General features: G+C 33.9%; 1 protein-coding gene across 1 annotated transcript; it reads left to right on the forward strand.

Moving 5' to 3' along the window:
- Positions 1 to 8,135: 8,135 nt before the first annotated feature.
- LOC102624283 (RPM1-interacting protein 4-like) lies at positions 8,136 to 11,271 on the forward strand. The gene is made up of 4 exons (XM_006493017.4): positions 8,136 to 8,417; positions 9,735 to 10,172; positions 10,565 to 10,759; positions 10,918 to 11,271. Exons 1-4 carry the CDS (start codon positions 8,406 to 8,408, stop codon positions 10,945 to 10,947), a joined length of 675 nt encoding a protein of 224 aa, XP_006493080.2. The 5' UTR covers positions 8,136 to 8,405; the 3' UTR covers positions 10,948 to 11,271.
- Positions 11,272 to 12,149: the final 878 nt, after the last annotated feature.

The raw sequence follows: 12,149 nt of genomic DNA on the forward strand, positions 1-12,149 counted from the left end.
GAATACTATCCATAACATGCTTCCAGATATTGCCAATGGCTTTCCATAAGTAAGAGCATATCCTGCGTTAAAAGAAAAGATAAATTTGTCATGCTTAAACCATACATAGTTAATATAACCTGGACCCAGAGGCTTTGAAGCGACACCATTATGCTTAAGCTAATTTTCATTAGAATAGCCTCATTCATGAGGGTGGGATTCTGGAGCCCAAGGGCACCCCACATATTTTAGGCTGACAAACACTAGACCAACTAGTGAGGTTGAGCTCTCGTTTCCCTTCTACAACACTTTGTATGAATTGATGACAAATTTAATTAATTTTCTCAATAACCTCCATAGGTGTTTTCCTGACAATTCTCCTTTTTGTCTAACCCTTTTTGTCTACCTTGGTCATCTTGAGAGATTCAATAGACCAATCTAGACATATACACATGAAAAGTGATGGTGGTGGTAAGCTGAGATTTTTTAATAGCTAATCCTTTCGTTTCATTTTTTAGCAACAACTAAAGGCAGTGGTCATTTTACCAAATAAAAGACAAAGAAAAAAAAAGAATAAGAGACACGCTCACTGAATAACCGGGTCTCCTGCCTCAGTAAGGAGAGAGCGTTCACGTTAAACAGTGAGAGTTTGATTTGTCCAACCCAGCTCTTTCCTTTCAAGTCTTAAGTTGAAGTCCTAAAGTTATTGTGGGAGAATCTCCAATTCTCACAGGCTCGAATGAAGCTTCAGGGTGATCGACATTGTACTAAGCAGGAATTTGTTGTTGGTGATTGGGGTTTTCTTCATCTTTAACCATATCACCAGTCGTCAATTACTCTATGAAGAACTCTCAAGTGGGCACCAAAATTTTTTCTATCTTTATCAAGTTTTAGCAAGAATTCGTCTAGTAGCTTATAAATGTGATCTTCTAGTAGGCTTGAAGATACATAATGTATTCCATGTCTCCAACCTGAAGGGTAACATTGTCTTACGCTTTGGGTTCCCTCGGGCAATAACCAGTGGTAGTGGTACCCACTTCTGTAATAAATCACTTAAAGCTCTTTTAGCAAAATACTTCATCATATACAAAGTGGCTACCTTACATCATCCACAAACCAATGGCCAAGTCGAGATCTCTAATAAGGAAATAAGTACATATTAGAAAGACTATGAGACCAGATAGAAAAGATTGGTCATTGAGACTCGATGATCATTATGGGCATATTAAACAGCCTTCAAAATTTATTACAAATCTTACATTTGATTTTTCTTGCTTTGTTCTTCTTTAAAGAAAAGTATAGAAGAAATGGGAAATTAATCTGAAGACAGGAAAATTCCTTGTTGTCTTCTGATTCCTGATTCCCAGAGAGAGAGAGAGAGAAAAGAGAAAGAAAGAAAGAAAAATTAGAATTCAAAAAATCTGAGGAGTCTAAGTCTTCCTCCCGATTTAAATACAAAGATTGGATCTTTAACTGTAGCGAGTCTGTAGCTTCACAACTGTAGCAAAACTGTAGCATCATCACTGTAATAGAGTCCTCTGACTCTGAGTCTTCCATGACGGGAGATAGCATATGGAAATAGGATCGAAGGATGGATGTGATTATGCAGAATTTAAAATTTAAACTTTAATATTGCAATAAATAACCAATTTTTAATAGGTACGTGGCGTTGTGACCAGATCGATGCAGAACTTAATCTGCCTTTGAGACCAGATCTGACTTAGAACATATCAATATCTCGCACGTTCTGTTTTTCAGCCGATATACCCTATTTAAATTTCTTTAAAATCTTTAAGTAGAAAATGTTTTCTTTAGCAAGCCTAGCAACAGATCTAAAGGCTCATAGATAGTATTAGATCTGGATCCCAGAAATAATACTCTGAATGGTTGGAGGGAGAAGAGAAGATACAACAGAAGACAGAGATCTGGTCTCTTTGCTTATGAGGAACGTAACAATTTATACGGCAGATCTGATACAAATCAGTCTGCAAAGCATGCATAAAAATTTAAATTACTGAAATTTAAATGCTTTAAAATAAATTGCGGAAATTAAATTGCAGAAATTTAAACATACAGAACTTTAAATTTATTACAAACTTTAAAAGGAATTACAAATCTTACATTTGATTTTTCTTGCTTTGTTCTTCTTTAAAGAAAAGTATAAAAGAAATGGGAAATTAATCTGAAGACAGGAAAATTCCTTGTTGTCTTCCGATTCCTGATTCCCAGAGAGAGAGAGAGAAAGGAGAAAGAAAGAAAGAAAAATTAGAATTCAAAAAATCTGAGGAGTCTAAGTCTTCCTTCCGATTTAAATACAAAGATTGGATCTTTAACTATGGCGAGTCTGTAGCTTCACAACTGTAGCAAAACTGTAGCTTCATCACTGTAGCGAAACTGTAGCTTTAAAATTATTCGGGTGAAGAGACATGTGCGCTCTCACTTGTGTCCAGAGAAATCTATTGAAATGACGTACTTGGGTATTTGGATCCGTATCAACATGCACCATGGGCTAAATATTCCTTATTAATGCCAATTAAATCATGAGGGGGGAATCCACACCTCATGAACCACACTCTAATCAATATGGTGCTAAGGGCTTATCGTGCCAAATAATAATAACCTTGTACTAGGGAGCCGGTGAAACCAAAGCGGTATCTAGACAAGATTATTATTATTTGTCGATGAGAAGTCAAAACATCCACAAAAACTAGAGGGGAAGAGAAAATAAATTTACTAAATAAAGCCCATGACACATGTTGAGATTTCACCTTCAGCCTAAGTTTGAAAGAAAATTAACTACTCATAATTGAACTAAGGGCAAAATGAAAATTTATTAAAATACGTAGAAAATATAAGATGGAGAAGGAATTACAGAAAATGGATTTAAAGATATCAAATTAGGGGGCGAGGCCCCCTTTTTATATATACATTGAGTAAATCATGGCCATCGGATTAAAACCAGTTTGGACACTCAGGATTGTACCACGTCATCAGTCAACAGTACGCGGTTTGACCACGTGGTTTGAACAGTAACACGGTTTGACCCGGCTTGAACAGTGACGCGGTTTGGTTGAAAATAATCCTGTGTAATGCATGTACCGTACACGAGATTTTTGATCCACTGATATGCTGCCACGTCATCGATCAACAGTACATAAGAATTTTAGTCCAACATGATCGTGACACCTCATCACTCAATGCCACATCATCGGTCAATGCCACGTCATCGATCCATCTATGTGAACAGTGTCGTGAACAGTAACGTAGACAATACCATACATGTGAATAATATCGTACATGTGAACAGTGCCATTTTTCCTTTTATACTCCTCCTAAGGTTTTCAACCGTCCTGAGTTCAAAAGTGATGTTCGTTTTGCCGTCTGATCTCTCATTCATTGTGAAATGACTATAATACCCCTAAAAAATATGAAATACTTAATTAAAATAAAACACACGTAATTAAATCACAAGTAGCTTAAATACATAAAAGTAAGGGTGTTAGTAAGACTTGAAATGTAAAATGATGATTATCTCTTTTATAAATATACATTTTCTAACACTCAACACAGTTGCAGCAGATACCACTTCAAGATCATATAGGAACTTGCGGAGCCATACAACTTCTTTTACAGCTTTAGATGCAACTACATATTCAGCTTTAGTTGTGGAGTCTGTGATATAAGATTGTTTTCACTCCTCCAACTAATAGCTCCACTTCCTAATCTAAACACATAGCCAGAAGTTGATTTTCTGAAATCCTTATCTGACATAAAGTCAGAATTAGTATAACCTACTGAAATGAGTTCATCACCAAAATACACAAGTATATAATTTTTATTTCTTTTCAGATATTTTATTATATGCTTGACTATAGTCCAGTGTTCAGGTCCAAGATTAGATTATCTGCTAACCATCCCTACCGCAAAACAGATGTCTAGACTCGTGCAAAGCATGGCATACATGAGACTTCCCACAACTTCTGTATAGGGAACTCGTCTCATTTTCTCAATCTCTTCAGATGTTTTAGGTGATTGATCCTTAGAGAATGCAATTTCATGTCTGAATGGTAACAAACCAGTCTTGAAATTTTTCATGCTAAATCTACCCAATATCTTGTCGATATAGACTGCTTGAGACAAGGCTAAAGTTTTATTCTTCCGGTCTCATAATAATTTAATACCAAGAATATAACTTGCCTCTCCCAGGTCTTTCATATCAAATTATTTTGCTAACCAACTCTTTATTATAGTCAATACTCATATATCGTTTCCAATTAGGAGAATATCGTCTATATAAAGAACTAGGATGGCTACAGATTTTTCCTGAATTTTCTTGTACACATATAGTACATCAATATTCTGAATGAATTCAAACTATTTAATCGCTTGATCAAATCTGATGTTTCATGACTGGGATGTTTGCTTTAATCCATAAATGGATCTCTGCAACTTACATACCATGTGTTCTTGGCCTTTTTGTATGAATCTATCTGGTTACTGCATATAGATGTCTTCTTCAAGATGCCCATTAAGAAATGCAGTCTTGACAAATGCAGTCTTGACATCCATTTGCATATTTCATAATCTAGCACTGCAGCAATGGAGAGCAGAATCCTAATGGATTTAAGTCTAGCAATTGGAGAAAAGGTTTCCTCATAATCGATTCCCTCTTTCTAAGTAAACATTTTGGCTACTAATCTTGCTTTAAATGTTTCTACCCTTCCATCTACTCCTTTTTTTCTCTTTTAAATCCACTTACACCCTATATGTTTTACCCCATTTGGTACCTCTACAAGTTCCCAGACTTTATTGGAATACATAGATTCCATTTCTTGATTTATGGCCTTTTTCCAAAGTTCAACATCTTTGTCTATTAGAGCTTCATTGTAGCTAGTGGGATCTTGTACATGTTCGTCTGAGATAGCCGTATAGGTTTCTCCCAATAACATGTATCTCTTAAGTAACCTAGTTACCCTCCTACTACGGCGAGGTTCTAAAAGTGATGGTTGTTCAGGGATAATATTGTGTTGATCAGTTGGTTGTTGATATTTTTCTTGTTATATAACAGATGTTGAAAGCTAAGCATCAACCTGATCACCTGACAATTGTATTACTTTACTCTTAGGTTTAAAGTTATTCATTTAGTCTTCCTTGACGGAAGTGAAATGTGTGCTCACAATCACTTTCCTATCTTGAAGATTACAAAATAAACCTCCCCTTATTCCTTTGGGATACCCCACAAACATATAAACCTTAGAACGTGAATCCATTTTGTCTGCCTTTGGTTTAGCACATGTGCTGGTGATCCCCAAATATGGACATGTGGTAAACTTGGTTTGTGACCTGACCATAATTCTATTGGGGTTTTAGTCACTAACTTAGATGGAAGTAAGTTCAAAAGGTAAACTACAGTTTCCAATGCTAGTCCCTAAAAAGAGATTGGTAATGACGAATAACTAAGCATAAATCTCACCATATCCAAAAGAGTTCTATTTCTCTTTTTAGCTACCCCATTTTGTTGTGGTGTCCCCGGGGCAGTTAATTGAGATATAATCTCATTTTCAACCAGATACTCTTTGAAATCTCTTGAGAGAAATTCACCACCTCGATCAGATCGAAGTTTCTTTATGTTCTTATCTAATTGTTTTTCTACCTCAGCTCTATACTCTTTGAATTTCTCAAGAGCTACAGACTTATGACGCATCGGATAAACATAACCATATGTCGAGTAATCATCAGTGAAAGTGATGAAATACTCATAACCTCCTCGAACTTGTACATTGATTGATCCACATACATCTATACATACCAATTCAAGTGGTACTGTTGCACGCACTCCTTTGGCCGATCTCATACAATTCATAAGAATCTGTAATCTAGAAAATCATACCTTGACAATTTATTTTTACTTTTTCGCTGAAGTAATCTAGGCTCCGAGATCACAATCCGTCACCACCACTCATGTTTGATCACGATCTGTTACCACCAATCTTATTATATCACGATCCGTCACTAATGATCTTCTAGGTTATGACTCAAGTTTGATCTGCACTTGACGTTTGAGCACCTTTATCACCACTAAAAGCAACTAGGAAGAGAAAAATATTCCTCTCAAAATTAGAGAAAATATTCTTTTTCTCTTATCTGTATATTGTGGTTTTTTTTCCTTTTAGAGAAAAAAAAAACCTTTTTTATATCTCTATTCGGTGGAAACTCTAGGCTCCATATTTATATATTTTTTAATTCTATTAAATTAAATTGGTTTAAATTAAAAAATAATAAAATCAAAAGTGGTGTTACTTGTTCTTTGTTATAGGGGCCCACATTGTAAAATAACACAAGGCCCCTTACACATAAGTATATTAAATGAAGTCTCCCACTAAATAATATATTTAAACTTTTAATCCAAATAGCTAGTTATCTTGCTTGTTAATCAAGTAGTGACACAGTCAATTAAATGAACTAACACGGTAATCATATGGGTTACATACAATAATGGCTACAATAATTAGGTCTGTAATTAAATTAGCTCAATTATTTAATTTCAAATCTACTCCACTAAAAGATTAGAACTAACCTCCATAATTGTATGTTATCTAGGATAGTGTTCTCGAATAATAATTTGACCTATGCCACATTGATTTATTTACTTCATAATCATTTGTATCACATCGTTAATTAAATTGATATCTCAACTGTCCAATCAATTTAATTACATCTTGTTCCTTGATACTTACTGGTTTTCTCTAATGATCATTTTCAACATACTAAATATGTTGACACACTCTGGCCAAAGAATTCTATGATCAAGTGCCGAAAACCCATCAAGAGATGTGTTGTACAAATTCTATATTGTTAATCTATAATTTCATTACTCATAATTTCTCCCACCAAGTGTGTGTCGTGCCCATTTGTAACTCAAATGGAATAACAATTACAATCATGAAATTATAACTAACTCAAGCTTAAGATTATAGTAAAATCAATGCCTATGAGATTTAATAAGTCTGACAGTTATTACAAAGTTAATTAAATCTCATATGTGATCACTACATCAATAAATGCATACATAACTAAGACAAATAATTTAATGAATTTATTACAGTCTATGCCTAAATAAAGTGCCCAACTTTATTATTAACTGCGAACTAAATTTATTTAATCATAAGATAACTTGTATTTATGTCTTCTGTGAATCCACATAGTGATCACATAAATACATATAATATGACTAAATGGACTTTACTCAAAATATTAATGCAACTAAGATACTTGAATAAAATACTTCATTTATTTTATTAATCAGAATATTATTTATTATAATTAAATAAACACATATGCTTTTAAAAAATATATTTTCCCAACAATATATTGAGAGATAAAGATTATTTAAAATTTTAATCGCGTTAAGTAAAGAGTGGAGACTAATGAGATTAAATGAGGGCCAAAGCATCACCACTCATTCTAAAAGTTTTAAAAATCATCTCAAATTGACTTGAAGAATTTGTCAATCAATAAATCTTTAATTCTAAAACCCCAATCAACCAACAAAAGTACTCATGCTTTACATTCTCTACCACTAAGATCCAATTATTGAATTTTTGGCATACGATTTACTTGTGAGATTGATTTATCTCCATTGATTATCAAGTCAAATTTGTTATACATGATGTCAAAGTAGAATTTTCAGATTCACCAAGAAAACTTAGAGTTGTTCTACTTCTTTTGTAAAGATGAAATATTTTTCATTTCGCTACATTTATAATCTCTGAGGCTTTGCATATATGATTTATTATAGTTTCCATTAGAAAAAAAAATGTCAAAATTCTTGGTGATAATCAAATTAAGTATACCAATAATCTTTTGTTTCCTCTTGGTCAAACCTGATGAAGGTCCAAGGAAATTATTATTATTTTTAAATAAAATAATAATTCGCAGGACCGCGATTAATAAACTGAACCTTCTGTTTATTTGTCAAATTTCTTGGTGATGATCAATTTAATTATACCAATAATTTTTGTTTTCTCTTGGTCAAACCTGACGGAGGGCCGAGGAAATTATTGTTTTTTTTTTAAAATTAAATATATATTAGCGGGACCGCGATTAACTAACTGAACCTTCTGTTTATTTATTTATTCATTTATGTTAATTAATTAACTCAACTAGGTGGTATCTTTATTCTTTCATCTTTGTCTATGGAGACATTGAATATTCACTAACTTAAAGCTTACTCCAAAACTTGAAACACAGAAAATGAAATGCAAGTGAGAGCTGTGAACACTAGAAAGGGTCAAAATCAATGGTCGATTGGTTTTTCCATTTTTTTTTCTTTGAAGTCTTTGGGGTTTTGATCCTCTTTGTGAACTTGAACTCGATTCACTCATTTGGATATTGTCCAACTCTAACCAAGCTTTCTTTCAAGACAAATGGCAGTGTCTGTGAGTTCTTTTGCTTTCTCTGGTTATTGTTTATGTTGTTTTGGTTTTTTGTTTTGTGCCTTGTTTTGTATCGTATAGCAATTCTGGTACTTTGCTCAAGTCAATTAGCTTTTGTCAGTATTTTGTCTAATTTTGTCTTGCCTGGATGTCAGTGCTCTATGTCAAATGATGATCTTATTTTAGGAAAAAAATTAAGAAAAAAGAAAGATAGTGAATAGCCTTTGGAGTGCTATTTGATTTTGTATCAATTTTGATTGTATAAGTACTAGTTTGGGTTTCTAAGATTAAGAATTGGTTACATAAACAGTATGCTAATTTATCTTCTGGGTTTTATTTAATTTTGTTTTATTGATGTTGGAAAATTAAAGCTCTGGCTAAATGATTCTGATTTACATTTCTTTAATATCTGGCTTTCAATTCTGGTTTGTCTGTTTGTTAGAGCACGTATAAAGAATGCAAATGAATAGTTGCTCTGTTACTGTTATTTCTTACTGCTCTTTTTTTGGTGATCCACTTAGTTTGTAAAAGATACCTCTTGATCCAAAGGCTTCAACTGACAGGTACCGGCCCAACAATAATGTTGGGAGAGGTGGATAAATACTTCTGATAATAGGTAGAAGACTAGGGACCTGTTGTGATGTCTTTTCAAAGATTTGGAATTAAATTTCTCAACTTGAGAAAAATGATCGAAGTGTGTTTTTTGGTATCCTAAATCCTAATATACATCTTCACTGAATATTTTTGCTTGTCCATTTGTGATGAAATGATTCAATCTTGAAGGTCTTAAACTTAGGTTAAGGTCTAAATGTACAAAACTCATTTGATGTGACTAAGAAGCCTTGCAATGTTTGTGCATACGGCAAAATTTGAATGTTCGTGAGAATCTAACATAAGTCTTTAAGCCGACAAAAGCCTATATCTTTAAGAAAATTTGTTATGCTTCCACATCAACCATGGCTAGGCTGCTGTTGGTTGTTTTCTTTTCTTTTTTTCACTACTTCCATGAAATTATCAGATTACTTTGTATAATTAAAGTTTTGAATGTGCTACATATCCAGGAGCTACCAAATTGGATATGTAGGATAGTCTTCAGTGTACAGATTGTATTTTCTGGTGGACATTTTAATTGTTAATGGTCTCATTATGAAAGATCTAAACAGAGTTAGAAGTATAATGCTTGAGAAAAAAGATTTTCCACTAAGCTGAGCAAAAACTTATACTTTTGTTCTAATTTGTGTGTCAATATTCTCTGTTTTCTTTATTTGTTTTATGTTTACCTCTAGCTCCAAATTTTCTATATCTTGCTTATTTCGGCAGCGATACAACCATGTGCCCAAGTTTGGGAACTGGGAGACTGAAGAGCATGTCCCTTACTCACTCTACTTTGATGAGGCAAGGAAAAGGAGAAATGCTGCAAAGATAAATCCAAATGACACTCATGAAAATCAAAATACAATTTCAGATAACCTTGCTTCTATTAAAACTTCTACCTTCGAGACGGAAACCAAATCAGGGGCACAAAATGGGCGAGAAGATGGTGACCTAAGGAGACCTACTGAATCTCCCTGGTATCATCATACTGTAAATATTGAAGTTGCAATTAACTCACTTGTTCACCGCCCTGGTCGTAAAATGACTACAAGGCAGCAGAATGCAGGGTTTGACAGCAGAATTGGACGCTCACCCATATCCCCATGGAGAAACTATTCAACTGGATGTTCCCAGCGGAGATCAGTTACTCAAGGCGCTGAAACTGTAATCTTTTTACCTCCTTGATTTCTTTTTAACAAGTGTGTTGCTGAACTTGCTTGAACATTGATCACAATCACTTACATAGTTTACACAGGCTTACTAGAACATGTACATTTAGATGGAGAATTGGATCAGCAGCTAGATTTGAAAAGTCCTACTTATTGTTTGGTTATAGGGAAGCATGTTATTGGGATTTTGGCTGCTGCTTTTTGCTTTTGTAGTTTCCTGTTTCTGATTCACATTTCTTTAGTACAACTTGTGTTAAGAATTTGTCGAATTTCTTGGAATAAAGAATTTATGCCATATTGTTGAAGTGTACCGACTTCAATTGGGAAATTTCTCTATGAATAATATATGGAATCTTAGTTATATCAAGCTACCTTTTGATGCTGCAGACTGATCACACTGCTCCAGTTCCAGAATTCGGAGATTGGGATGAGCCTGACCCTACATCAGCTGATGGATACACTTATATTTTCAACCAAGTGAGAGAAGAGAGGCTCAAAGGGACCGGAAATGTAGCAGCAGCAGCAACACCAGGAAAACCACATTACAAAGATCTGAAGAAACACAAAAATGAAGCTTTTAAGGTACGGTGGATCTTTCTGTTGATGGTTTCAATTTCCCTGCATGAAAATGGCGACACAAAGCCTTGAGTTGTTACCAAATGAGTCTTTTATTTCCAATTTCATTTTTGTTTGTTAATTTGCTTAATTAATCTGATATTTCTTTCATTCTGGTTTCACAGAAATGTTGCTGCTTTCCAGTTCCATGGTGATATCCTTTGCTCTGGATGCATGGGAAATATGTATTTACGAAACGCTGACGCGTGTCGTATGACATATGTACAGATATAGTACGAGTATAAATTTTTCACTTGTGTGCTGTAAGAGACTGAGATGGGAAAACGACCACTTCATTTTTCTTCCCTTGCCTAAATGTCCATTTCATCATATATGCTTGAGTTTTTATGTAGTGAGTGAAAGACACTCATCAATGTAAATGGTTCTTATTTCATATCAAATTTTTAGGTCATGCAGTTACCCTTACTCTGTACAACATACCTAATAAATGAATGAGAGATTTGTCTGTCCTTCGGAGAGTTTCCTCGATATGTTCTAAAAATGATCATTTATTAATGTATTTTGAGCTTGCAAATAATATACTGTCAGGAAAACTTAGTCCACAAAGGTTATTTTATTGAATACACTAGCAGTGAAATTTCTAACAGGACATTTATTATGGAGTTTACAATAATGTTGGAAGAGCAGCTGCATTTGTGCACCCCAACCAAAAAGAGTGTAAATGGAAAATATCATATTGATGAATGGGTACAAATTGTAATGGGGAATAGCGATGAATGTTCGGCCTTGAGCGAATCAATACCGCAGCATACAAAATAGCATGTCCTTATACAGAATCAACTAATTTAATAAGAAATAATAAAGTTCTAGCAATACTTGAAGACATTTTATGAAGGATTTTGATAATCTATATATTTTCAGTATGAATTTGTGGTACAAGATGTAGCAATCCCTACTATCATGAAACAGTCATCAAAATTTTTAGAAGGAAATCACTAGCATTATTTGGACGTATAGTTTTGAAGGAAAAATATGGAAATTGTACACATAAACGTTGTGTAATTGCATCGGTCAATATCATAAAATGACGAGATAGATTACCTGGTGATTGATTGAGTCCACAAATCCTCAATGAATCCATTTTGAGTGAGGGTCCAATTGGCGCTTCCTTCAAATTTTTATCTCAATTCTATCTAAAAATAAATTTCCAAGATCAATTTCCTCCATATGTTCTAAAAATGATCATTTATTAATGTATTTTGAGCTCGCAAATAATATACTGTCAGGAAGACTTAGTTCACAGAAATCTGACTAAGTGATTTTAAGCAATTTATTTAGTTGACTATTTAATTTCGAATAATGAAAAAAATCTGACTAAGTGATTTTAAGCAATTTA

Source organism: Citrus sinensis, chromosome 9 (assembly GCF_022201045.2).
Source record: "Citrus sinensis cultivar Valencia sweet orange chromosome 9, DVS_A1.0, whole genome shotgun sequence".
NCBI classification, from domain to species: domain Eukaryota; kingdom Viridiplantae; phylum Streptophyta; class Magnoliopsida; order Sapindales; family Rutaceae; genus Citrus; species Citrus sinensis.

Bases quoted from the DNA above. Each gene is read 5' to 3' on its own strand.
- LOC102624283 (XM_006493017.4), top strand. The intron at 10,173-10,564 runs GTAATCTTTTTA...TTGATGCTGCAG, and splicing joins TTACTCAAGGCGCTGAAACT to ACTGATCACACTGCTCCAGT. The intron at 10,760-10,917 runs GTACGGTGGATC...CTGGTTTCACAG, and splicing joins ACAAAAATGAAGCTTTTAAG to AAATGTTGCTGCTTTCCAGT.